The sequence below is a fragment of the Coregonus clupeaformis genome, chromosome 10 (genome assembly GCF_020615455.1).
Source record: "Coregonus clupeaformis isolate EN_2021a chromosome 10, ASM2061545v1, whole genome shotgun sequence".
In the NCBI taxonomy this organism is placed as follows: Eukaryota; Metazoa; Chordata; class Actinopteri; order Salmoniformes; family Salmonidae; genus Coregonus; species Coregonus clupeaformis.
Genome location: NC_059201.1, coordinates 64,514,207 through 64,541,364, shown reverse-complemented (window position 1 = coordinate 64,541,364; position 27,158 = coordinate 64,514,207). Strand labels below are relative to the sequence as shown.

The 27,158-nt window shown below is 43.9% G+C and overlaps 1 protein-coding gene and 1 pseudogene across 1 annotated transcript in view; one reads left to right on the top strand and one right to left on the bottom strand.

Moving 5' to 3' along the window:
• The window catches only part of LOC121543266 (sodium-driven chloride bicarbonate exchanger-like), a 54,605-nt gene that overhangs the window by 9,868 nt on the left and 17,579 nt on the right, over nucleotides 1-27,158 (bottom strand). Inside the window, exons 3-19 of the mRNA XM_045223191.1 lie at nucleotides 25,191-25,334; nucleotides 24,862-25,000; nucleotides 24,618-24,778; nucleotides 24,215-24,403; nucleotides 21,884-22,318; nucleotides 18,710-18,819; nucleotides 16,398-16,448; nucleotides 13,427-13,584; nucleotides 13,138-13,225; nucleotides 12,858-13,004; nucleotides 12,571-12,671; nucleotides 9,741-9,915; nucleotides 9,445-9,578; nucleotides 5,844-6,089; nucleotides 5,179-5,284; nucleotides 4,585-4,746; nucleotides 4,324-4,437 (exon numbers count right to left, since the gene is read on the bottom strand). Of these exons, the coding sequence (XP_045079126.1) occupies nucleotides 4,324-4,437; nucleotides 4,585-4,746; nucleotides 5,179-5,284; nucleotides 5,844-6,089; nucleotides 9,445-9,578; nucleotides 9,741-9,915; nucleotides 12,571-12,671; nucleotides 12,858-13,004; nucleotides 13,138-13,225; nucleotides 13,427-13,584; nucleotides 16,398-16,448; nucleotides 18,710-18,819; nucleotides 21,884-22,318; nucleotides 24,215-24,403; nucleotides 24,618-24,778; nucleotides 24,862-25,000; nucleotides 25,191-25,334 (2,660 nt within the window). The remainder of the gene's footprint in view (nucleotides 1-4,323; nucleotides 4,438-4,584; nucleotides 4,747-5,178; nucleotides 5,285-5,843; nucleotides 6,090-9,444; nucleotides 9,579-9,740; nucleotides 9,916-12,570; nucleotides 12,672-12,857; nucleotides 13,005-13,137; nucleotides 13,226-13,426; nucleotides 13,585-16,397; nucleotides 16,449-18,709; nucleotides 18,820-21,883; nucleotides 22,319-24,214; nucleotides 24,404-24,617; nucleotides 24,779-24,861; nucleotides 25,001-25,190; nucleotides 25,335-27,158) is intronic.
• LOC123491638 lies at nucleotides 6,116-8,438 on the top strand (annotated as a pseudogene).

Genomic DNA, 27,158 nt, shown 5'->3' with positions numbered 1-27,158 from the left:
AGTGTTATACAGTTTTGGTACAATTTTATAAATGCCGACAGATAATTTGTTCGTTCGACATGGTGGGATCTTTTTGTTTCGGTAAAATTAATTATGCGAGAAATGGGGGTGGAAACGTGTTTCTGTGCAAATTTTTAAATAATAATCGTCATATCGAAGTAAACTTGGGAGTCGCGATGAGATGGTGTGTGGTCCTCCCACTACGACTCAGGAAACCATGCAGTTTATTAGGCTACAGATGAAATAAGTTAGGATGAACTTCACAAGTTGGTGAAAGTGCACGGTGAGGAGCTTGATGCTCATTTCCAATAAATAGCGGGGGTCTTATTCTGGTGACATGATGGTCAATGTTTGGCAAATAAAAACAGGTCTTGCTCTCATACTTTGGGGAGAACAAGTATTTGATACACTGCCGATTTTGCAGGTTTTCCTACTTACAAAGCATGTAGAGGTCTTACTGAGCCAACAACCTCCTTCCCTCAGTAAGAGCATTGAAGATGGGTCGTGGCTGGGTCTTCCAGCATGACAACGACCCGAAACACACAGCCAGGGCAACTAAGGAGTGGCTCCGTAAGAAGCATCTCAAGGTCCTGGAGTGGCCTAGCCAGTCTCCAAACCTGAACCCAATAGAAAATCTTTGGAGGGAGCTGAAAGTCCGTATTGCCCAGCGACAGCCCCGAAACCTGAAGGATCTGGAGAAGGTCTGTATGGAGGAGTGGGCCAAAATCCCTGCTGCAGTGTGTGCAAACCTGGTCAAGACCTACAGGAAACGTATGATCTCTGTAATTGCAAACAAAGGTTTCTGTACCAAATATTAAGTTCTGCTTTTCTGATGTATCAAATACTTATGTCATGCAATAAAATGCAAATTAATTACTTAAAAATCATACAATATGATTTTCTGGATTTTTGTTTTAGATTCCGTCTCTCACAGTTGAAGTGTACCTATGATAAAAATTACAGACCTCTACATGCTTTGTATGTAGGAAAACCTGCAAAATCGGCGGTGTATCAAATACTACCTTCCATACTGTATCAGAGCTGTTGGCTGGAGCACACGTGCGAAGACCAGAGTAGGCACATTTGCTATTTAACGCGACAGTTTCTGTGAAAAACTACCGGTAGAGTTGAAAATGCGATGGAAACACATTGAACTTTAGATTTGTATTCGGAACATGAAAAGGAAAAGGTACATTTTGTGTGCACTACGTCATCACGCACATCAAACACCACTGGTGGGAAAATGTGCGTATTTTCTTTTGCAGATTTTTGAATATTTGCATGAAAATCTGCCGCCACGGAAACCTAGCTACTGTAATGACATTTTCAGGACTGATGTAGAACACAGAGATTATTCAAATAAAAGTAAAAAGCTATATTACGCAAATTAGGCACTTAATATAGTGAGAGAAAAAAGTATTTGATCCCCTGCTGATTTTGTACGTTTGCCCACTGACAAAGAAATGATCAGTCTATAATTTTAAATGGTAGGTTTATTTGAACAGTGAGAGACAGAAAAACAACAAAATATCCAGAAAAACGCATGTCAAAAATGTTATAAAATGATTTGCATTTTAATGAGTTATTTGACCCCCTCTCAATCAAAGATTACTCTTAAAGGGAGTGCTCCTAATCTCAGCTTGTTACCTGTATAAAAAACACCTGTCCACAGAAGCAATCAATCAGATTCCAAACTCTCCACCATGGCCAAGACCAAAGAGGTCTCCAAGGATGTCAGGGACAAGATTGTAGACCTACAAGGCTGGAATGGGCTACAAGACCATCGCCAAGCAGCTTGGTGAGAAGGTAACAACAGTTGGTGCGATTATTCGCAAATGGCAGAAACACAAAAGAACTGTCAATCTCCCTCGGCCTGGGGCTCCATGCAAGATCTCACCTTGTGGAGTTGCAATGATCATGAGAACTGTGAGGAATCAGCCCAGAACTACACGGGAGGATCTTGTCAATGATCTCAAGGCAGCTGGGACCATAGTCACCAAGAAAACAATTGGTAACACACTACGCCGTGAAGGACTGAAATCCTGCAGCGCCCGCAAGGTCCCCCTGCTCAAGAAAGCACATATACAGGCCCGTCTGAAGTTTGCCAATGAACATCTGAATGATTCAGAGGAGAACTGGGTGAAAGTGTTGTGGTCAGATGAGACCAAAATGGAGCTCTTTGGCATCAACTCAACTCGCCGTGTTTGGAGGAGGAGGAATGCTGCCTATGACCCCAAGAACACCATCCCCACCGTCAAACATGGAGGTGGAAACATTATGCTTTGGGGGTGTTTTTCTGCTAAGGGGACAGGACAACTTCACCACATCAAAGGGACGATGGACGGGGCCATGTACCGTCAAATCTTGGGTGAGAACCTCCTTCCCTCAGCCAGGGCATTAAAAATGGGTTGTGGATGGGTATTCCAGCATGACAATGACCCAAAACACACCGCCAAGGCAACAAAGGAGTGGCTCAAGAAGAAGCACATTAAGGTCCTGGAGTGGCCTAGCCAGTCTCCAGACCTTAATCCCATAGAAAATCTGTGGAGGGAGCTGAAGGTTCGAGTTGCCAAACGTCAGCCTCGAAACCTTAATGACTTGGAGAAGATCTGCAAAGAGGAGTGGGACAAAATCCCTCCTGAGATGTGTGCAAACCTGGTGGGCAACTACAAGAAACGTCTGACCTCTGTGAATGCCAACAAGGGTTTTGCCACCAAGTACTAAGTCATGTTTTGCAGAGGGGTCAAATACTTATTTCCCTCATTAAAATGCAAATCAATTTATAACATTTTTGACATGCGTTTTCTGGATTTTGTTGTTGTTATTCTGTCTCTCACTGTTCAAATAAACCATTAAAATTATAGACTGATCATGTCTTTGTCAGTGGGCAAACGTACAAAATCAGCAGGGAGATCAAATACTTTTTTCCCCTCACTGTATGCTAATTAGGCAATACGGAATACATTTCTTTTTACATTTTAGTCATTTAGCAGGAATACATAATTACAGTAATTTAAGCCCAATAATTGAAGGTAGGGTGGTCATATTATTAACACATTTTAATGCTTTATGCAAACAGTAACAATTTGAAACCATTTATGAAATTATAATACAACTTTTTATATTACTTTATGCAAATTAGATACTTAACACACCCACCCCAACACTCAGCCTAACATAGACAAACACTTCTCAGCATCCTCATACTCACACAGCACCCCCACCAACACACACACTAAGTCTGAACTGTAACACAGAAGGCTACTAGTGTAATAACATGGCTTACTTCTAAAAAGGTAGGCCTACACTGGAGTTAGGTTACATTGTAATGTTATTCTTGGTGTTGATGAGTTACTTTGGTGATGGGAAGATAAACTGCAGAAAATAATTAGCCTAGGCATAGAAAGATAGATGGGACATTTTTAATTCACTGGTATTTAACTATGTTTTTCATCGATTGTCGGGCTGTAGCCACTGAGTTTTTACTTGAAAGAATAAAACCAATCACAAAATTTGCCACTGGCACATTACAGCCACTGCTGAGCAGTGCTGCCTCTCACATGGCTCAATGCCTCAGCAAACTGAGTCATGCATTCCCACACAGCTAGCAATCATGGAAATGGGGGCGGCAAAACATTAATTTGGACCAATCCCTGACAACCCATAAACATAGCTACGAAGCTCTACTTTGTAACCTGCAATGTTTTTTTCCATGTCTCTGAAATCAGCTGAATGACAGAAGCGAAGCGAAAAACGTTTTAACTTACATTTCAGTGAAAATACATCCGATGACCATGAAACACAGTCAGGACTTTCCAATACTTCTTAGCAATACAATGTAACATCGATCTTACTCTGATAGGTTGAGGAATACCTTCCACCAAGAGCAAATATGAACACACCGATTTCGCGGGATTCACAAGATGGGCTGTCCCACAGATTTGAACGTTCTTAGCATGGCACTTGCTTTACATTTGGGCTTATACCCCGTAAATGTCACATTCAGTATTGTGATTTTTAGACATGGTTAACAATTGCCATGTTAATGTTTTCAAATGATTTATGATGTATTTTGATGACCACATTGACATGTAGTCTTATTTTTTACAATTCTCGCATAGCGTCCATTGTTTGTCGTGTCACCTAACACCCTAATAATAATAGCAGTATCTAGGAGTACTGTATGCAATTCTCAATGGACCCTTTTCCAATATCTGAGATATTCAGATATAACCATTTAGATTTTTTTTTTTACAGTTTAAAACAATTTAAAGCCCCGAACTAAACAAAATTCAGAGTTAACTGTTTGAAACCAATACGTACCTCAAAGCGGTCAGGCACACTCAGTTTGGGGGAGGGAATGCCCACCAGGTAGTCTACCAGGACCAGGATCATGATGGTCAGGAAGACCGCAAAGTCACTGATGGTCGACCGTACCTGGAACACAGAAGGACCGAGAGTGAGAACGAGGTAAAGGTTCAAGTATAGAGGATCAAACGAAGGGAAAGAGCAGGGTGGTACGGGCCTAAACTCACTAGTAAACAACCCTGACAGACACACACCATTCCTACTCTAATGCCAAACCTTGGTGGGAAAGTAGAGCTTGGTCTTGAACTGCTTGAGGAAGGAGGAGAGGAAGAAGGTGGTGAAGAAAAGGATGACGGACCAGAAGAGGACGTCAGGGATGTAGGGACCGTGGTGGCTGCAGGCTGGCCCAACTAACTCCCCACGCAGCCTAGAACACTCCTACAACACAGAGACCGGGGGAAGGGAGAGTTGAGGGTTGTCAAAATCCAAATAAATGTTATGTCCATGCATGAAAACATCAATACATTTTACTATTGAAATGGGAAAACAGTACGAGACAGATTACAACAATAAAAATGTACCATGGACGCCCCCCATAAGCACGTGCACGCAAACACACACACACCCAGGGGTGCAACTTTGGTTTTAGAAGTGGGGGAGGGGACATCATTATTTTTAAATGTTTTATCCAGTAGAATAAACACTCCAAACAGCCTACCCTACCGCTCGGCGGCGTCCGCATGGTCCTAAAGCACACCTTTGCCTAGTTTTGTATCACATTCAATGATAAAACTGGGCGGGACAAAAATGTAATTTCAGAACATCGGGTGGGGGGGGGGGACATGTTGCGCCCCTGCACACACCACTTACTGTGACATCCAGTTGGGTCCAAGAAATTGATTCTGGTGCGACCTGGCTGTGGTTCCAGACCTGCTGGATCTCAGGCGTGGCATTAACCGGCGGAGAACATTGACACCTGAGACAGAGACGGAACATTAACCTCTACACCGTTCACCTTCTAGAACTGACCTTCTAACTAAACACCTGTGGTAGTTTGGATGTGCAGAGTACACTTCCTTTGAACTATGTAGAAGGTTGTAGCTCAGTGTTCTTACATATAGAAGGTGAGGTTGTAGCTCAGTGTTCTTATGTGTAGAAGGTGAGGTTGTAGCTCAGTGTTCTTATGTGTAGAAGGTGAGGTTGTAGCTCAGTGTTCTTACATATAGAAGGTGAGGTTGTAGCTCAGTGTTCTTACATATAGAAGGTGAGGTTGTAGCTCAGTGTTCTTACATATAGAAGGTGAGGTTGTAGCTCAGTGTTCTTACATATAGAAGGTGAGGTTGTAGCTCAGTGTTCTTACATATAGAAGGTGAGGTTGTAGCTCAGTGTTCTTACGTGTAGAAGGTGAGGTTGTAGCTCAGTGTTCTTATGTGTAGAAGGTGAGGTTGTAGCTCAGTGTTCTTACGTGTAGAAGGTGAGGTTGTAGCTCAGTGTTCTTATGTGTAGAAGGTGAGGTTGTAGCTCAGTGTTCTTACGTGTAGAAGGTGAGGTTGTTCAGCTCATTGTTCATGTTGATGGGGTAGAGTTCTCCCAGGTGAACCAGCTTCTCCAGGGCCTCATAGATGAAGATGATGCAAATGAGCGCTGCGAAGGCTTCCTCCGTGAAGCGGGTGATGTAACAGACCAGGGAGCTGGCGTCCGTGGCAACCAGGACGAGGCACAGGAAGGCCGTCCACAGGCCGATGCTGGTCCTCAAGGACAGGTAGGACAGGTCATAGTCACTGGACAAGGGGAGAGGGAGACAGAGGGTTAGGGAGACCCACACACAATACTAAAACAACTAATATGGACAACTTAAAGTACTGGCATTGGTCTTACACAACCCTGATATGTCACAAAAAGGAGAAATAATTTCAAACTTACAGAAGTAGGAATCCTAAAACTGAATAAGTAACAACCCTTGAACCATGACCAGGTAAACAAGGTCTGGATTTCCATACTGGGGGGAGACATACACTATTTACCTTATAGAAGAACGGCAATAGGTTTAGAAAAAGCAATGACTCAGGGAATCTGTTTGCTTGCAACATCAGTGTGTGTGTGTGTGTGTGTGTGTGTGTGTCTCTATAAAGAGCCCAGGAGAGTGGACCCGGTTACAGTCTTCCTCTTCTCTCTGACCCTTTTGATCACACACACAGAGGGGAGAGATAATGGCACCCTGCAGCCTTCCACTGCTGGCCCTGGCCTGCCTGTCTCTGTCGGTCACAGCTCAGCCCACCGGGGGGACCCTCCATGTTCAGACAGATCATGGACACTGTGGCAGAGCTGAAGGAAAAGTCTGACCTAACAGCCAGCGTGCTCGGTAAGATGGACCTGGGAAACATGAATTATGCTGTGACGATTTAGGTTGTGTGTGTGTGTGTGTGTGTGTGTGTGTGTGTGTAAGCCTGAAATGCCACTATGCATGTGTAGTGGAAGAGAGGGAGTGTGTATAAAGAAAGATCTCTGTACAATGAAAGTGAGTGTATTCTCATTGTTTCTAGCTATGAAAGAGAGAATGGAATCCATGGAGAAAGAGCTGCAGGCACTGAAAGGTGAGAAAGATGCATCATCGGTTCTGTGGAGTGTTGTAACTGATAAGAATGTGGTGAGGTTGCACACATGCGTAGACGCATAGACAATGAGAACCACTGGTGTGTGATTTGGAATATTGTGTTGATAAATGAATGAAATGTGCATTCCACAGACATTCCTAAGGTGGCGTTCGCGGCATCACTGGGAGGCGATGGACTCCAAAAGACAGGCAACTTCAACAAAAAGCTGGTCTACAAAAAGGTCTTGACAAATGTTGGTGGTGCATACAACGTAGAGACAGGTAATACACACACACACACACACACACACACACACTTGAACCCTCTCCTCATTCTTCCCCTGTTAAAAACAACCCTGTTCTCTCAGGTGAATTCACGGCCCTGATTCGTGGAGTCTACTACATCCGGTTCACGGCCAACGGTCCCACGGACTTCACCCTGAGCTCCATGCTGTATAAGCACGGTGGCCAAGTCATTCTGGCTGCTCACGAGAATCTGTCCGGCGAGGGCAGCGACACGGCGTCTTATGGAGCAGCTCTACTGCTGGAGGAGGGAGACAGTCTGCAAATGGTGCTGTGGGCCAACACCCAGGTCTGGGACAACGACAACCACCACAGCACCTTCAGCGGTTTCCTCCTCTTCCCCATGCCAGAGCAGCCAGAGACATAGATCTTCATCCCTCCTCTTCCCCATGCCAGAGCAGCCAGAGACATAGATCTTCATCCCTCCTCTTCCCCATGCCAGAGCAGCCAGAGACATATATCTTCATCCCTCCTCTTCCCCATGCCAGAGCAGCCAGAGACATAGGTGTACATACACAGTAGCATTGTTTTCCACTGTTTTCAACTGTTGTTAAATCATTGACTGAATTAAAAATAACATTGAGGTGAACGACTGCTTATTCCGCATATTAGACTGGGCGTTTATGACTATTTTACCTCCAGTGGGAACATAAGTTATTTTCCAGTAGATTAAAGATAATTTATCTTAACTCTTGGGATGATCTTTCCTCTTTGAACACTAGGGCCTAATACCATAATACACCGCAATTTCATTACAGACGGTTGGTCCTCTTCCATTTCAGTTGAGTGTAGGTGTCAGTCTTCTCCTTACCAGCAGATGGCGCTATAGTAACACCATTTCCAGATCTGGTTTACAGTGGGATGGCCCACCAGCCCTGTAGCCTTACAATGTGGACAGACTTTCAAGTTGTTGACCACAGTTGAATCTGATGTTTTAGTGCTGGGCTGGATAGGTTTCCATCATATTGCTCATCAAATCCTTCCAGATGAAAGAAGGAAAGGAGACAAGAAGGAAAGGAGTCAAGAGAAGGTGTTCTTAGGAGGGAAAGGAGCAAAGAGAAGGTGTTCTTAGGAGGGAAAGGAGACAAGAGAAGGTGTTCTTAGGAGGGAAAGGAGACAAGAGAAGGTGTTCTTAGGAGGGAAAGGAGACAAGAGAAGGTGTTCTTAGGAGGGAAAGGAGACAAGAGAAGGTGTTCTTAGGAGGGAAAGGAGACATGAGAAGGAAAGAAAAGGAGAGAAAGAGGCAGGGTTCATACACATTTTGACACATGGAATTTCATGACTTCTCCATGACTTTTATCAAAATTTCCATGACCAACAATTGGCGGTGTCTCTATGCATGTATAAAAAAGTCAGCGTAATGTGGTATCAACACTGGGAGGCTGCTCTATCATCCCATGTACCATCTCCTGTCGTTGTGCAAGGCACTTAACCCCCCACAAAGTAGAATCCCTGTTAGGCAACTGTATAAAACACTTGTGGTCAACCCTCAGTCTGGAGAGCTGCTGGGTGTGCAGGATTTTGATCAAGCCCTGCTCAAACACATCTCAGTCAGTTTATCAAGGTTCGGTTCAGCAGCTCATTCCTAAAATATGTGTTGTTAGAGGAATTAAAGCCTGCACTCTCATTAGCTCTCCTGGAGGATGGTTGACCACCCTTGACGTAAAACATTACAAACAAATATATTTTATGCCTTTTGAAATAATTAGCTCATTCAATATATCAAAAGATCAAATGGCTATAGTAGGCTACAAATATTTTAAAACATTAATACATGCTAATAATAGCTAAACAGTTAACTAGAGGATACAAGACATATTTTGAATTGTCTACCTAGTTAATCTGTTGTCTCATATTTTATAGGCTAGGCCTACCTGCTTCTGCAATGTCCGACAGTCTCTCTCTTCTTGAGCAACGGCCCACTAGTCTAGCACTATGCAGGTGATGCTCGCAAACACCGATGCGCTAGTGTCATTCCGATCCTGGCTGATATGTCGATTTTTTATTTATTTATAAAATACTTAAAAACTGTGCCTAAAACAATTACATTAACAGAAATTAATTTTCCCATGACGTTTGAAAAACATTTTCAGATTTGATCATTTTCCAAAACTTTCCCAGACCTGGAAAACACCATTTAAAAATTCTATGCCTTTTCCAGGATTTCCATGACCATACGAACCCTGAGGAGGTGCTTGAGACAGTTGGGACACGGCTCCAGCAGTAGCCTGGACGCTCACCTGCAGAATTTGAAGAGGATCTTCTCAAAGACCAGGACTGGCCCAGTGCTGCCCAGGATGGTGAGTGGCTGGCCCGCAAACATGGAGAAGGCCACGCCCGTCAGAGACGCCCCGAACAACGACTCGATCGCACTCTGGGTGTGGAAGGGAGCGAGAGAGGAGAGAGACAGAGGGAGTGGAATGGAGGGGAGATTAGACAAAGATGGTGAGTAATTAAACATTTCTATCACAAACTCATCAATAACTGTTGACAAATACACAATATTTCCCATTAGTTTTTTGGTGACATCACTCACAATGTTTCCCTTGGTGGCCTCGCCCAGCAGGCCTCCGAAAGTGATGACAGGGGACATGCAGGCGCAGTAGAGGAACAGTACAGAGGCCAGGCACTGCAGGCTCAGAGCATCCCTAATATCTCTCCACAGGAACGGAGCTTTTCTTCTTACATCCATCACCAGGCCCCCAAAGATCCTGACAGAGGAGGAGAGAGGGAGGGAGAAGACGTCAGAGAGCAGTTTAAAAACAGAGAGCGGGGAAGCCAGTGGGGGAGTTTTAATAATAGTTTAATTGCTAGAGAGATGTGATATCATCTCTGCACCTTTAGTATTGGGGACAACTCTAAACTGGACAGACTATGTGTAGAAGGCAGGTGGAATATGGACGGACGGACGGGGGCGCACACACACACACCTCCAGTACAGACCTCTTCAGGTCATGTTTCAGAGGGGTCAAGTACAGCATGTTCAAAGCCTACATAAACACTTTAAAGTGATGTCACCCTTAATGCCATACAGTTATTAACTCTATCTTCTTCACTGGGCAGAATGTAATTACTCCACATTACACAGTAATAATAATAATAATAATAATAATAATATGCCATTTAGCATATTTTTTGTGTATGGGTGGTCCCGGGGATCGAACCCACTACCTTGGCGTTACAAGCGCCGTGCTCTACCAGCTGAGCTAGAGGACCACGGTGTAACTAGTGGTCCACATTACACAGTAACTAGTGGTCCACATTACACAGTAACTAGTGGTCCACATTACACAGTATCTAGTGGTCCACATTACACAGTAACTAGTGGTCCACATTACACAGTATCTAGTGGTCCACATTACACAGTATCTAGTGGTCCACATTACACAGTATCTAGTGGTCCACATTACACAGTATCTAGTGGTCCACATTACACAGTAACTAGTGGTCCACATTACACAGTATCTAGTGGTCCACATTACACAGTATCTAGTGGTCCACATTACACAGTATCTAGTGGTCCACATTACACAGTATCTAGTGGTCCACATTACACAGTATCTAGTGGTCCACATTACACAGTATCTAGTGGTCCACATTACACAGTAACTAGTGGTCCACATTACACAGTATCTAGTGGTCCACATTACACAGTATCTAGTGGTCCACATTACACAGTATCTAGTGGTCCACATTACACAGTATCTAGTGGTCCACATTACACAGTATCTAGTGGTCCACATTACACAGTATCTAGTGGTCCACATTACACAGTATCTAGTGGTCCACATTACACAGTATCTAGTGGTCCACATTACACAGTATCTAGTGGTCCACATTACACAGTATCTACTGGTTCACATTATACAGTACTCTACTGTCCACATGAAATAAGCTACAATTGGCCCATTAGTAACAGTACTAGGATCCACAACAGAAATCTAGTGTATGTATTTTACATGTAACTAGTGCCACATTACACTATCTAGTGGTCTCAGTATTATCGGAGCAGTGAACGGTCTGACATTACACGTAACTAGTGGTCCACATTAGTGACTAGCTGACTTGAGTGGTCCACATTACTTTTGTATACTAGGTGGTCCACATTACACACTACCTATGGTCCACATTACACAGTAACAGTGCTCCTACCAGCTAAGCTAGTGGACCACAGTACAGTAACTAGTGGTCCACATTACACAGTAACTAGTGGTCCACATTACACAGTAACTAGTGGTCCACATTACACAGTATCTAGTGGTCCACATTACACAGTAACTAGTGGTCCACATTACACAGTATCTAGTGGTCCACATTACACAGTATCTAGTGGTCCACATTACACAGTATCTAGTGGTCCACATTACACAGTATCTAGTGGTCCACATTACACAGTATCTAGTGGTCCACATTACACAGTATCTAGTGGTCCACATTACACAGTATCTAGTGGTCCACATTACACAGTATCTAGTGGTCCACATTACACAGTAACTAGTGGTCCACATTACATAGTATCTAGTGGTCCACATTACACAGTATCTAGTGGTCCACATTACACAGTATCTAGTGGTCCACATTACACAGTATCTAGTGGTCCACATTACACAGTATCTAGTGGTCCACATTACACAGTATCTAGTGGTCCACATTACACAGTAACTAGTGGTCCACATTACACAGTATCTAGTGGTCCACATTACACAGTATCTAGTGGTCCACATTACACAGTATCTAGTGGTCCACATTACACAGTATCTAGTGGTCCACATTACACAGTATCTAGTGGTCCACATTACACAGTATCTAGTGGTCCACATTACACAGTATCTAGTGGTCTACATTACACAGTATCTAGTGGTCTACATTACACAGTATCTAGTGGTCCACATTACACAGTATCTACTGGTTAATAATATACAACTCTACTTTCCCATGAAATAAGCTACAATTGAAGCCCAGTTAGTAAAAGTAAGGATTCAGAAAGAAATCTAGTATATTTTGTATTTTTCATGAACTAGACATACACTATGGAGTGGTCTCAGTATTATTGGAGAGTGAACGGTCTGACTGTTTAACCCTGCTTGGTGACTAGTGACTAGCTCTGGCTTGATGTGTAGACGGTGTGGGGCTGTGGAGTACTGGTGAAGTGGCGCTAGATGAAAACGCTGTAGTAGACCTCTTCAGCCTCTACAGCAGACACATGAAAGGCTTTCCAAACCTCTATTGAATAGCTCTCATGTTTATAATGCTTTTATAATGAGCTGCCAAGGTGACCACTCAGTCTGGCAGCTCCTTTTCATCTAAAAGGACTTAAAGAAAACCCATTGTGTGTGTGTGTGTGTGTGTGTGTGTGTGTGACCCACCTCCCTGTCCTCTGTAGCTCTGGTCCTGCTTGGTGTTGGTCTTCTTTGAAGGACTCATTATGGGCAGAGCCGTTGGGCACGGAAGGCATCTTCCTCTTCTCCTGTGTAGAGAAACACCCCCCAAAGGCCAGGCCAGGTTACTGCACAGCCCTCAACTTTCTAACCATCCGTACTGTACACACACCATGGCCACAACAGTTCTCTTACAATATTACCCATCGGCATGTCTCACATGTTCAACAGCAGTCAGCAACCAGCCAACCACTATCTTCTTCCAGAACTCTCACCTGAGATGGGACACTCTTGGGGGGCTCGATTCGTATCGTAGGGTCCCACTCTCCTGGGGGTAGGACGGTCACCTGGTCCAGAAACTCATCTATCCCCGACAGCAGATCGTTCCGGTCTTTGGCCTTGTACGCTACATCATGGAAGATCTGGCACAGGACAACAACAGCAGTCTCTCAAACGAAATGTCACTGCTTCTGACACCACAGAAAATGGAACCAATTGGTGATTGGCCAAGGTTGAAATTGGACCAATCCAGAGCTGTGTTGTAGTGCTCCTCACCTCGTCTGTCATCAGCGTGGCGATGGAGCGGCCAATCTCGTGGTACTGAGGACCCTTCCCAAACGGACCCAGCAGCAGGAACAGGAACCTGACCAATAGGAGAGCAGGATAGAATCTGAGTCCATCCAAGCACACACCCCCCTCAACACACAATATATTTTTCCAAAATTGTCATCTACTGCCATAACTCCTTCACTGTCAAAATAACTCACTGCCTGTCATACGATTCAGATAAGTGTGTGTGTGTGTGTGTGTACGCCTCTGTGTGTGTGTGTGCATACTGTGTTACCTGGTGGGTACGGGGACCTCAGTGAGACCAGTGAGCAGCACGGCGGGGGACAGCCTGATGAAGGCTATGATTGGTCGCTCCAGGAATTCCACCTCTCCCACCAGCACATTGGACGCCTCCGCCCCCGGAGGGATCTTCTTCATGAAGTTCATGTCCACCTGGGAGGTCGAAGGTCACAGGGTTAAACAGGAAGAATACCTGCTTGGATGTTCCTGAAGTTGAATTGTATTGTTTAAACCAAATTCCTATGACCAACAATTGGTGGCGTATATGTTTTTGGGCAGAAATGTGGTATCAACACTGGGAGGCTGCTCTCTGATCCCATTTACCATCTCCTGTCGTTGTGCAAGGCACTTAACCCCCCACAAAGTAGAATCCCTGTTAGGCAACTGTATAACACATGTGGTCAACCCTCAGTCTGGAGAGCTGCTGGGTGTGCAGGCTTTTGATCAAGCCCTGCTCAAACACGTCAGAGTCAGTTTATCAAGGTTCGGTTCAGCAGCTCATTCCTAAAATATGTGTTGTTAGAGGAATTAAAGCCTGCACTCTCATTAGCTCTCCTGGAGGATGGTTGACCACCCTTGATGTAAAACATTACAAACAAATATATTTTATGCCTTTATCAAATAATTTGCTCATTCAATATATCAAAGATCATATAGGGGAAACACTGAACAGTTAACTAGAGCGATAACTAGCTAGGCTACAAGATATGTTTTGAATTGGCTACCTAGTTAGTCTGTTCTCTATCATATTTTATAGACCTCTCCTTGAGCAATGGCCCACATGCACACACACAGATGCACTAAAGTGTCATATTCCGATCCTGGCTGATATGTAGATTTTTCGGTGATTTATAAAATATTTAAAAACTGTGCCTAAAGAAATTACATTAACAGAGATTATTAAAATACATTTCCATGACTTTTCAGATTTGATCATTTTCCAAAACTTTTCCAGGCCAGGAAAACACCATTGTAAATTCCATGACTTTTCCAGGATTTTTATGACTGCATTATGATGCTATTGTTTGCCAAATTGGGCCAAATTACCACAAAATTCTCAAATGTTATAAACTGTGGAAAAACATAAGTTGTGTGTTTTGGTAACATGGTCAGTTACTGAGGATATGTGTGAAAACGGGTAGTTGGGGGTTGGACTATTACATCACACAGGACATAGCCTAATAAATCACATAGATGTGTGCTGCTGCTGCAGGAACTACAGTGCTATGAAAAAGTATTTGCCCCCTTTCTAATTTTCTCTACTTTTGCATATTTGTGATACTGAATGTTATCAGATCTTCAACCAAAACCTAATATTAGATCAAGGGAACAAATAACACAACAATTACATATTTATTTCAACCAAAACCTAATATTAGATCAAGGGAACAAATAACACAACAATTACATATTTATTTCATAAACAAAGTTATGCAACACCCAATTCCCCTGTGTGAAAAAGTAATTGCCCCCTTACACTCAATAACTGGTTGTGCCACATTTAGCTGCAATGACTCCAACCAAATGCTTCCTGTAGTTGTTGATCAGTCTCTCACGTCGCTGTGGAGGAATTTTGGCCCACTCTTCCATGCAGAACTGGTTTAACTCAATGACGTGTGGGTTTTCAAAACATGCTCGTTTCAAGTACTGCCACAACATCTCAATTGGGATTAGGTCTGGACTTTGACTAGGCCATTCCAAAACTTCAAATTTGTTGCTTTTTAGCAATTTTCATGTAGACTTGATTGTGTGTTTTGGATCATTGTCTTGTTTTGGATCATTGGATCACCATCACACCACCACCACCATGCTTGACCTTTGGTATGATGTTCTTACTGTGGAATGGAAAGTTTGGTTTTCGCCAGGCATAGTGGGACCCATCTCGTCCAAAAAGTTGACTCAAGTTTGCCAAAAAGCACCTGGATGATCATCAAGACTCTTGGAAGAACGTTCTATGGACAGATGATTCAAAATTATAACTTTTTGGATGACATGGTTCCAGTAATGCCTGGCGAAAACCAAACTCCACAGTAAGAACTCCACAGTAAGACCATCATACCAAAGGTCAAGCATGGTGGTGGTGGTGTGATGGTTTGGGGATGCTTTTCTGCCTCAGGACCTGGACGACTTGCCTTAATAGAAGGAACCATGAATTCTGCTCTGTATCAGAGAATTCTACAGGAGAATGTCAGACCATCCGTCTGCGAACTGAAGCTGAAGCGCAGCTGGGTCATGCAGCAAGACAATGATCCAAAACACACAATCAAGTCTACATGAACATTGCTAAAAAGCAACAAATTTGAAGTTTGAATGGCCTAGTCAAAGTCCAGACATAATCCCAATTGAGATGTTGTGGCAGGACTTGAAACGAGCAGTTCATGCTTGAAAACCCACACGTCACTGAGTTAAAGCAGTTCTGGATGGAAGAGTGGGCCAAAATTCCTCTACAGCGACGTGAGAGACTGATCAACAACTACAGGAAGCATTTGGTTGGAGTCATTGCAGCTAAAAGGTGGCACAACCAGTTGAGTGTAAGGGGGCAATTACTTTTTCACACAGGGGAATTGGGTGTCGCATAACTTTGTTTATGAAATAAATATGTAATTGTTGTGTTATTTGTTCACTTATGTTCCCTTGATCTAATATTAGGTTTTGGTTGAAGATCTGATAACATTCAGTATCACAAATATGCAAAAGTAGAGAAAATTAGAAAGGGGGCAAATACTTTTTCATAGCACTGTATATCTGTGCTTCTGACAGCCGTACTGCTTCACAAAAAACAAGCCAAAAAACGAGAATCAAAACAGACTCACTGGACCACGGTCAAACCACTACAGATAGATCAACACAGTCACGGCACTGTGGTCACACACATTAACACACACGGCACTGACAAGTAACATGTCATGTACAATCACGTCACGGTATAACAGTCTCATGGAACAGCCAGGGACTACACAACTTACTGCAGGCCTCCTGGCACCCCCTCCCCGGGAACCACAACTACAGTGGCAAGTCTGCTGAGGGCGGGACAAACAGGATACAGACAGGGGCACAACTTAATTCAGATCACACCACAAGCTCAGCTCACACACTCAGCATGGGGTACAATCTGGATCCACGATGTCACCCCTTTAATAATAACAACACTATCCTCATAATACACTGTTCACCTACCCATCAGTCCCCCCCATGGAGTGGAACCATGGAACCCAGTCACTTTGTTCAGTTTCCAGCGCCACCATGTTTTATTTCCAATGAGATAGAGATATACACCTACTCATTCAAGGGGTTTTTCTTTATTTTTACTATTTTGATTTGTTTAACACATTTTGGGTTACTACATGATTCCATATGTGTTACTTCATAGTTTTGATGTCTTCACTATTATTCTACAATGTAGAAAATAGTACAAATTAAGAAAAACCCTTGAATGAGTAGGTGTGTCCAAACTTTTGACTGGTACTGTATATTTGTATTATTATGTTCAGTTCAATATATCATTTAAAAGTATGCATTAAGGAGTCTATAATAGAATATACATGTCAAAACTAATGTAGACATTAATAAATGCATTTCTATACCTTCCAAAATATTTTTTACAAATGGAGGAGTACCAAGATGGCTGCGAGGTGGTCTCAAAACAGCGCCCCCTGTCAGTCATCCAGGGTTTATACACATCATTGGTTATTTAATATACGTTTCATGTGAAAGCTGCTGCATCTGGTTGTGCAGTCAGTCTGACTTCTCTGTAGAGCCCTGCATGGGCATGAATTTTAAGCCCGTGCCCTACCTATGCGTCGACATTCAGGCCCTACCCAGGCCCGATTGCTTTTACCAAATTAAAGCCCCGGCCCTGACCGAAACCAGAAATAACTTCCTCCATTAGCTGCTCCTGTCAGTCACTCCCTGCACGCAGCTCACTCTGATCACGGTGGCTCCGAGTCTGGGAGTATCCATAGCAACGGCTCTGCTAGGTCAATGATGAGACATTTACATTTTAGTCATTTAGCAGACGCTCTTATCCAGAGCGACTTACAGGAGCAATTAGGGTTAAGAAGCCTTGCTCAAGGGCACAGACATATTTTTCACCTAGTCGGCTCGGGGATTAGAACCAGCGACCTTTCGGTTACTGGCACAACGCTCTTAACCACTAAGCTACCTGACATGACAGCAGTTAGAGTAGTAGCTAACAGTAGCTAGGAACATTATTAGTAGCTAACAGCTAACAAAACTCAAGGAACATTATTTTCTGTGAAATAATCTCTCATGTCTTATATTTGACGAGGTTGAAGCACCATTATGATCTTAGTCAGATATGACTATGGCTCAGCTTCAAAATGTTAGTGATCAATTTAGTGATACACGAGCCATGCCCGTAACCCTAGTTATTGATTAAAAATAAATAAATAGGCCCTACTCGGCCCGTACCCGATGTATACACTTATCAAGAGAACATCCCTGGTCACTCCTACTGCCTCTGATCTGGCGGACTCACTAATCACAAATGCTTTGTTTGTAAATTATGTCTGAGTTTAGGAGTGTGCCCCTGGCTATCCACAAATACAATTGTGCTGTCTGGTTTGGTTAATATAAGGACTGTAAAATGATTTATACTTTTACTTTGATACATAAGTATATTTAAAACCAAGTAGTATTTTACTGGGTGACTTTCACTTTTACTTCAGTCATTTTCTATTAAGGTATCTTTACTTTTACTCAAGTATGACAATTGGGCACTTTCCAGCACTGGCTATCGGTACACTATAATTACAAGTAAGTACCCCTCAAGATACACAGGATTTGGCTAGTTAAAATTAAGTGTAACACCTAGTAATTACATTGTACTTCTGCAGATATTACATGGTGTACTAGTGGATTTATTCTCCCACTTGGGTCGCACTTCCAGAAGCTTGAAAATGAGGGCCAGGTTGTCAGAATGGGTGATGTAATGTACTGTATAAGTTAGTGAACTTAGTGGAAACCTGCCCATTTGTAACAAGCATTCGCTGTTATACTTCTGTAATTACAGACCGCAATTACTACCAGGTTTATCTTGTTATTACATTGTAACTATGAGTTATTACTGTTAACTACAATACTTGTTACAGTATGAAAATGTATGCACTCACTAACTGTAAGTCGCTCTGGATAAGAGCGTCTGCTAAATGACTAAAATGTAAAGTCGGGCCCGGGTCGGGTAACAGAGCTCTACTTCTCTGTCCTCGTGGCGGTGGGTCTACACAAGGCACAGCAGTGGGAGGAGAGGAGACGTTACCTTGCTGAAGTCCACAGTGCTGTTCTCTCTGCTTCCTCCGTTGATGCGGCTCTCACTCGGTTTACTGTTCTCCAGGTTCCCAGGAGCTGATTGGGGAGACGCCAGGAGGCCTGCCCAAGGGGAGGAGGAGGATGGGGGAGGGGTAGAAGAAACCAGTGGTCAATTGAACAGTAAAAATTAACTGTGTATGGCCGATATGAATTGGGGATTGGTATAATTGTGTACGTCTACAAATTGTATGTGTCTGAGAAGGGGGCTATGTATGTGTGACTCTGTGAGTTTGAGAGATTGTTCAGACATGCAGCTGCTCAGCACATGCTGGGTGAGAAACTCCACTTATGCAACACAAAGCCATTAGAGATGGTAGAAATAACAAAACAGTGGGGGGATAAATTAGGTAGACATCCATATACATCCTCTCAGTGTTGTGGTTGGACAGAGCGGTTTCAGAGGTTTTTAATGGTGGAATGTGTTCCAATGGGGCCCTGCCTGCCTGCGTCAAACCCTGCATCTTACTGAATCAGTCAGCCCACTCAGCCAAGATACACCACATGGTCCAGTTAGACACTTAGACAGCTCATTTAAAGCTGGGAAAAACTGAACTGAACACACGCACTTGTTGACACACACACACACACGTCATCCTCTTGCTATAAAAACGTATTTGGACCTCCTGTCGTCTTACAGTCTATGAGCCTTGCCATCTGAAACTAGGACTTGCTCTAGAACGCACTCTGCGTAATACTGTGCAGCGTCTGTGTGTGTGTGTGTATGTGTGTGTGTGTGTGTGTGTGTGTGAAACCGGAGCATGCCTCATATTAACCATGACATCATTTATTAGCCAGTGGTAATGGTGGTAATAGTGCCGGATTACAATAACATGGGGGCAACTTAATGTAAAATAGTTACCAAACTTTGTTAAAGGGTATCTCTCAACTCCAATTTCAGCCTTTGCCCAAACCCTTCACATTTACAGGTGAGAAGTTGTGGGTGGCAGGGGAATAAATAAATATTCATTTTTGGGGGTGGGTAAACGTAGTTGTACCTGATCCCAACACTTTGTCACTAAAGCATACTTACTAGAAGTCCACTGGCATGCTCTGATAATAAAATAATGTGCATCGTGAGAAAATATGGCTCTGGACAGTTAGCGCACAGTGGTAAGGTGGCAAGTTCCTGACACCTTGCGGTGTAAGTTCAAATCCCCTATGTAAATAAGGTATTTCTGTTTTTATTTTATTTTTTATTTGCAAACATTTCTAAAAACCTGTTTTTGCTTTGTCATTAAAATGGGTATTGTGTGTAGATTGAGGAAAACAAATAATTTATTCAATTTTAGAATAAGGCTGTAACGTAACAAAATGTGGAAAAAGTGAAGGGATCTGAATACGTTCCGAATGCACTGTATGCAGTAGCTCTTGGTCAAATTAACTCAGATTTGTCTTGGGTACACACACAAAAATATAAATGCAACATGTAAAGTGTTGGTCCCATGTTTCAGCTCCTGAGAACCGCACAAAATGTTATTTATCTCACATTTTGAGCACAAATGTGCTTACATCCCTGTTAGTGAGCATTTCTCCTTTGCCAAGTTAATCCATCCACCTGAGAGTTGTGGCATATCAAGAAGCTGATTAAACAGCATGGTCATTACACAGGTGCACCTTGTGCTGGGGACAATAAAAGTCCACTAAAATGTGCAGTTTTGTCACACAACACAATGCCACAGATGTCTCAAGTTGAGGGAGCGTGCAAATTGGCATGCTGACTGCAGGAATGTGCCCCAGAGTGGTTGCCAGAGAATTGAATGTTAATTTCTCTACCGTTTAGAGAATTTGGCAGTACGTCCAACCGGCCTCATAACCGCAGACCACGCCAGCCCAGGACCTCCACATCTGGCTTCTTCACCTGCGGGATCGTCTGAGACCAGCCACCCGGACAGCTGATGAAACTGAGGAGTATTTCTGTCTGTAATAAAGCCCTTTTTTTGGGAAAACCTCATTCTGATTGGCTAGGCTTGGCTCCCAAGTGGGTGGGCCTATGCCCAGGCCCCCTATGGCTGCGCCCCTGCCCAGTCATATGAAATCCATAGATTAGGGCATAATTAGTATCTTTTTTTTTGTGCCCTTTTTCGATCGTCTCATCACTGCAAGTCCCCAACGGGCTCGGGAGAGGCGAAGGTGGAGTCATGCATCCTCCGAAACATGACCCGCCTAACCATGCTCCTTAAACAGCTTAACCCGGAAGCACCAATGTGTCGGAGGAAACACCATTCTACTGGCACCCGGCCCGCCACAAGGAGTCGCTAGAGCGTGATGAGCCAAGTAAAGCCCCACCGGCTAAACCCTCCCCTAACCTGGACGACGCTGCGCCAATTGTGCGCCGTCCTATGGGACTCCCGGCCACGGCCGGTTGTGGCACAGCCCGGGAATTAACCCGGGTCTGTAGTAACGCCTCTCGCACTGCGATGCAGTGCCTTAGACTAATGCGCCACTCAGGAAGCCCTGAATGTATTTTATTTTAATTGACTGATTTCCTTAAATGAACTGTAACTCAGTAAAATCGTTGGAATTAACTCTATTTTTATTTAAACTGCATTGTTGGTTAAGGGCTTGTAAGTAAGTATTTCACGTTAAGGTCTACACCTGTTGTATTGTGACAAATAAAATGTAATTTGATTTATGCGGAAATGTGCCTTACTGCCTTTTTAATTTTGTGTAATGTCAGTAGTCTAGTCAAGGAAGCCTCATGCTAAATATATTGGCCCACTCCACTTACCAAGACCATTTCCAAATAAGGCACGCCGTCACCGTTTTTATAGTAAGCCTTGAGGTGGTACCACCAAGCACATCTAGAAGGGAGTTTATTTCATACCAAAACCCTCCCTTGAACCTTCTCAAGGTGCCTCTACATCACCAATGGTAGAGTTGAACCGCTGGGGGCAAAAAGAGCTAGATTTACTACTAAAAGACCAAAATATATCTATTTTGCAACGAACTGTCAAAATGAAGACCAGAATTGCTGTGTTTCACTATAACTAAGCCTAAAACATATGTGCTTCACAAGTCATCACACACACAGACACACACACACACAATGTAAAGGACCGAGAGGGAGAGGGGTCAGATTTTGTAAGGTGAGGAAGGGTTTCATGCTATTTGCAGGATATTGAACCTGCTGGAGGTGGGGTGAGGAGCTGCACCAGGTGGGCGGGGTCTGCACCCTCAGACTCCTCCTTGTGGTCATTGACTAGACAGGACTGGAGCTTCAGTTCCTCCCCATCTGGAGCATGGACCACCACACTGGGGATACTCCAGTTCTTGCCCTCCCCAGATGCCAACCCAATCTCTGGGTCTAGGTCTGGGTCAGTCAGAGGAGGGGTGGAGGACGAGCAGGGAAGGGTGGAGGACGGGCAGGGAGGGGTGAAGGCTCTGTGTCTGGCTAGGGGAGGGGTGTCCTGGGGGGTGCTGAGGGGGGAGGAATGGGTGCTGGCCCTGAGCAGGAGGCGGCTGAGGTGGTTGAGGAACTGAGACCCCCTGGACTCCCTTGAGGAGGGAGGGGTGGTGGAGGTGTGTCGCAGGAGGGAGGGGCAGTAGGCGGAGAGACTCCCTATAGAGGGGGCAAGGGTAGTTGGGAAAGGAGAGATAAGACAGGATGGAAAAAGGAAAGCAGGAAAGAAGGAGAGGAAAAATAAATCAAGGTGAGAAGGGTAGAAATCCTAAATGTGTGTTGGGAACGATGCTCTTCATGCTAACAAGCCCAGGCATTGGAAGTGTCTTGTTAGTGGAAGTCCAAGACAAACAGCAGGGGCATATTCAGTACGTCCCAAAACATCACATAGAACGTATACTACCAGTCAAAAGTTTGGACACACCTACTCATTCAAGGGTTGTGAAGACATCAAAACTATGAAATCACACATTAAGAATCATGTAGTAACCAAAGAAGTGTTAAACAAATCAAAATATATTTTATATTTGAGATTCTTCAAATAGCCACCCTTTGCCTTGATGACAGCTTTGCACACTCTTGGCATTCTCTCAACCAGCTTCATGAGGTAGTCACCTGGAATGCATTTCAATTAACAGGTGTGCCTTCTTAAAAAGTTAATCTGTGGAATTTATTTCCTTCTTAATGCGTTTGAGCCAATCAGTTGTGTTGTGACAAGGTGGGGGGGGGGGTATACAGAAGATAGCCCTATTTGGTAAAACACCAAGTCCATATTATGGCAAGAACAGCTCAAATAAGCAAAGAGAAACTACAGTCCATCATTACTTTAAGACATGAAGGTCAGTCGCAAAAAGTGCAGTCGCAAAAACCATCAAGCGCTATGATGAAACTGGCTCTCATGAGGTCCGCCACAGGAATGGAAGTTACCTCTGCTGCAGAGGATAAGTTCATTAGAGTTACCAGCCTCAGAAATTACAGCCCAAATAAATGCTTCACAGAGGTCAAGTGTTATGGTGTGGGGGTGCTTTGCTGGTGACACTGTCTGTGATTTATTTAGAATTCAAGGCACACTTAACCAGCATGGCTACCACAGCATTCTACAGCGATACGCCATCCCATCTGGTTTGGGCTTAGTGGGACTATAATATATTTGGATTTGGGTGTCCAAATCAAATATATTTGGATTTGTTTAACACTTTTTTTGATTACTACATGATTCCATATCTATTATTTCATAGTGTTGATGTCTTCACTATTATTCTACAATGTAGAAAATAGTAAAAATAAAGAAAAACCCTGGAATGAGTAGGTGTGTCCCAACTTTTGACTGGTACTGTACATGAAGCCGCACTAAACCAGGAGAGATTAAGTCAAGGCAAATTAACATCTGTCATAATGCCAACCGCCCACAAACAGCAGCGAACATGTTCAGAACACATACAAAAACACTGTTTAGCAACCATTGTGCAATGTTACAAAAACTAAATAAATCCCACGGTTATATCACACTTTAATAAGGATATACTATAGGTCACTCAAACGGACCAATCACAAGCAAGGGGAAGTTGACCAATAATCTTCAACTGTGATTTAAGTGCTACATGATGACATGTGCACAGATTTACTTTGGTTATAAGTTATTAACTATTAGCCTACTACAACAGTTCAACACAAAACCATCTTTCCAGGAGAAAACACAATCCAGTGCACAAAACAAACTCATCTCAGACTTATCACGGCAGTGTTCAAGAACAGTCACAATGGGCAAATCACATGCCAGCAAAAGACCCATGCACCAATCAGAGCCTGCCCATCGTCTTGTCACTCTGTACCTCAGCCAACTGACACCATATGGCTCTTTAAAGACCCAACCCACTTTTTATTTTATTTTTTTAAACACCTCCATAGTGCATACATTAAATCTGTCAAAACATGGCTAAACTTTAGTAAAAAAGGGTGTAAATAAAACATTCTTTAATAGAAAAAATAGTGAAAAGCTGAAATGAGGGGATAGCGAGCAGTAGAGAAAAGGAGAAGTGCAGCGAGGGCTCTCACCGTTTCTCTCAAGTAGGTGTGGGTCAGATTGTTTCTTGCCGATGTCAGCGAAGGAGCGCACCAGAGGGATGCGGTTGCTGAGCTTCTTCTCATTCTGGTGGTGATGTCTCTTCAACATGGCCTCCCTCACCTTCTGCCTCAACCCCTCCTCCAGCTGAGCTGACGCCACCATGCTGTCTATCACCATGTCTATGGGGGGTACAGGGTAGACCGCATGATTTATTCAACTGTTACATGGTTTATTCAACTGTTACATGGTTTATTCAACTGTTACATGGTCAACACATTCAACTTTCAGACTCACTCATAGCCAAAACTCTCTCATTCACACACCCAACCATACACACCTAGCTAGTAAAACAGTCAAATGTCTGCAGAGAGACATGCATACACACACGCTCACCGGCGATCTCCTCAATAGTGTTAGCTCTCATGTCCAACATGACAGTGCCGTTGAGGATGCAGCTGCGGAGCTCGAAGAGGCTGTGTAGAGACAGCGTGGCCACGTAGGGCTTACTCCAACGCTCCCCTCCATCCTCCACGTCTTCCTCAAACTTTAACCACCTATACACACACACACAGGATTAAAGGAGCTGTTTGATGAGGAAATATCCACTAGGAGTAGTGAGGAAGGGTGTGTCTCGTGCCTGGCTGTCTCCCTCCACTCGTAGACGTGTCCGTCCCTGAAGAACAGCTCGTCCAGCTCAGTGAACAGGTCGTGGGGCATGTGTTCCTCATCATCATCCTCTGTCCCCAGGATGAACTGGACCCGCTGGGACGGGGTGTCTGGAACACAGGGGTACAGGTGTGGAAGATGGGTAAGGTAGTACAGCAAAGAGAATATCAGCAGAAAACCCCAGAAAAGGTTTGGCATAGGAAACAGGGCTGGAGAATGGAGATATGACAACAGAGCTGATCTGAGGACAGTGAAGCTAAAGCAGACGTTGAGGTGGGAGAGGGAACTAGTCTTAGCTACCATAAGAAGGAGACTCTCGTCCATCTTCACGGTCCGAGCGGTCTCTCCTCTTGCGGTGGTGTCTGTTGCCGCGGTGGCGGTGGTGTCTCCGTTTGGTCTCTCTGCCCAGAGGAACATGGACACCCACATAGACCGCTCTGTGACCTGGAGACAGGGTAGAGAGAGGCATGGTCAATCACAGTCTATCACGTTTAACAGTCTTATCTGCAGTAGGGCTGGGTATATACACACGGCATTTAAAAAATTGGTAATGTCAATATGGTTATTCGTAACATACATAGTCCGATTTTAGCATTCTCCAATCTTTAGATCGCCTCTCTTCACAGGCCCAAACTTGCATGAGACAAATGTGGTTGTTTTCATACACTGCAGCCTTCCTGAGTCACCATCAGACTCCACATTATGGAAACCTACTCTAACCCACCCACACAAAAAAAAAAAAAGTCTTCCCTTTGTCGTTTACGTGCGTCACACATGCTGGTAAACCTTTCCTCTGATCCTCCTCTCAATTTCTGTCGTATCAAGTGGCCATACCTGAAGCGTTAAATGAATGGATGAGTACGTGCCATTTTGACAGCAACTAAGAATGGATAGAAAGGAAGTCACTGCCTAAGACCCGCTGCTCCCTGCTCACTGCCTAAGACCCACTGCTCCCTCCCTAAGACCCGCTGCTCCCTGCTCACTGCCTAAGACCCGCTGCTCCCTGCTCACTGCCTAAGACCCGCTGCTCCCTGCCTAAGACCCGCTGCTCCCTGCTCACTGCCTAAGACCCGCTGCTCCCTGCCTAAGACCCGCTGCTCCCTGCTCACTGCTGGTGGTCAGGACATGGGGAAAGGAGAGAAGGCTAAAGAAGGAGCAGGACGTGCAGGCTGCTCTTTGTGCTTATAAACACACTGGGAACGTTAAACCCGTCTGTATGGCATCCTACTGACGTCAGTCTGGACAGAGCAGATAAACGGACCAGGAGGGAGGTGAGGACTACAGCGTGGTGGGTCTTCATCACACCCCTGTTACAGACATGTAATATGTTATAGCCTACTAAGTCCAATGGGGAAAGAATTAATACCAAAAAAAAAACTACAAAAACATAGTATTTGTGAGTGGGGGCCTGCGTCTTAAAATGTTTTTCCTATTATTAGCCATGGGGAGTTTTTAGCAGTAATAAATCTCTAAGACCTAAGAAGTTGTGACCTCCCTAAATGAGTTCCCTTCTTATGCCTGGATTTTTCAGTAATAAATCTCTAAGACCTAAGAAGTTGTGACCTCCCTAAATGAAGTGTCCCATGCTGTGGGTGTTAAAGGTGAGCTGTGAGCCTAGCATTAGGGAGCATTACATAGAGAACAACACTACCTAATCCACCCAGTTCCTCTCTGGATGATCTAAAAAAGGTCCAACTGTGATACTCAGCTGCACACCCCTGCAGGGTTTCCTGTCCAAAAGTACTTAGTTCCTTTCGTTTACATGGATGACAGAGATGCACAACAACACTAATAATACAACTAACATCTTTATTGTTCCAGGCTTCCAGCTAACATCTTTATTGTATCCCTGGACATTCCTAGGAATAAATAACATTCAGGTCAGAGGTTTTCCTCTGTGGTTTCCATTAGCACCTCTGGTTGTCAGCTGTAATGTTCTGCGCAGTAGGAGTCGTCCCTGGGCCACACACACACAGTAGATAAACAATTGTCTCCATAACACTGCCGCTGGCTGGGCTCAGGTCTCCTGCAGGCTGTCAAGGTCTCCACTGAGACATAGTGCACATCAATTCCCATTTAGGCCTTCCCCGTACCCATGCATATCTACTCGGAACTGGTGTCCCTTGAATATAGCCAAGTTATCATTATTTAGTGTATTTATTACTTTTATATTATATTTTCTCTGCATGGTTGGGAAGGGCCTGTAATTAAGCATTTCACTGTTAGTCTACACCTCGTCTACGTAGCATGTGGCCAATACAGATGTTT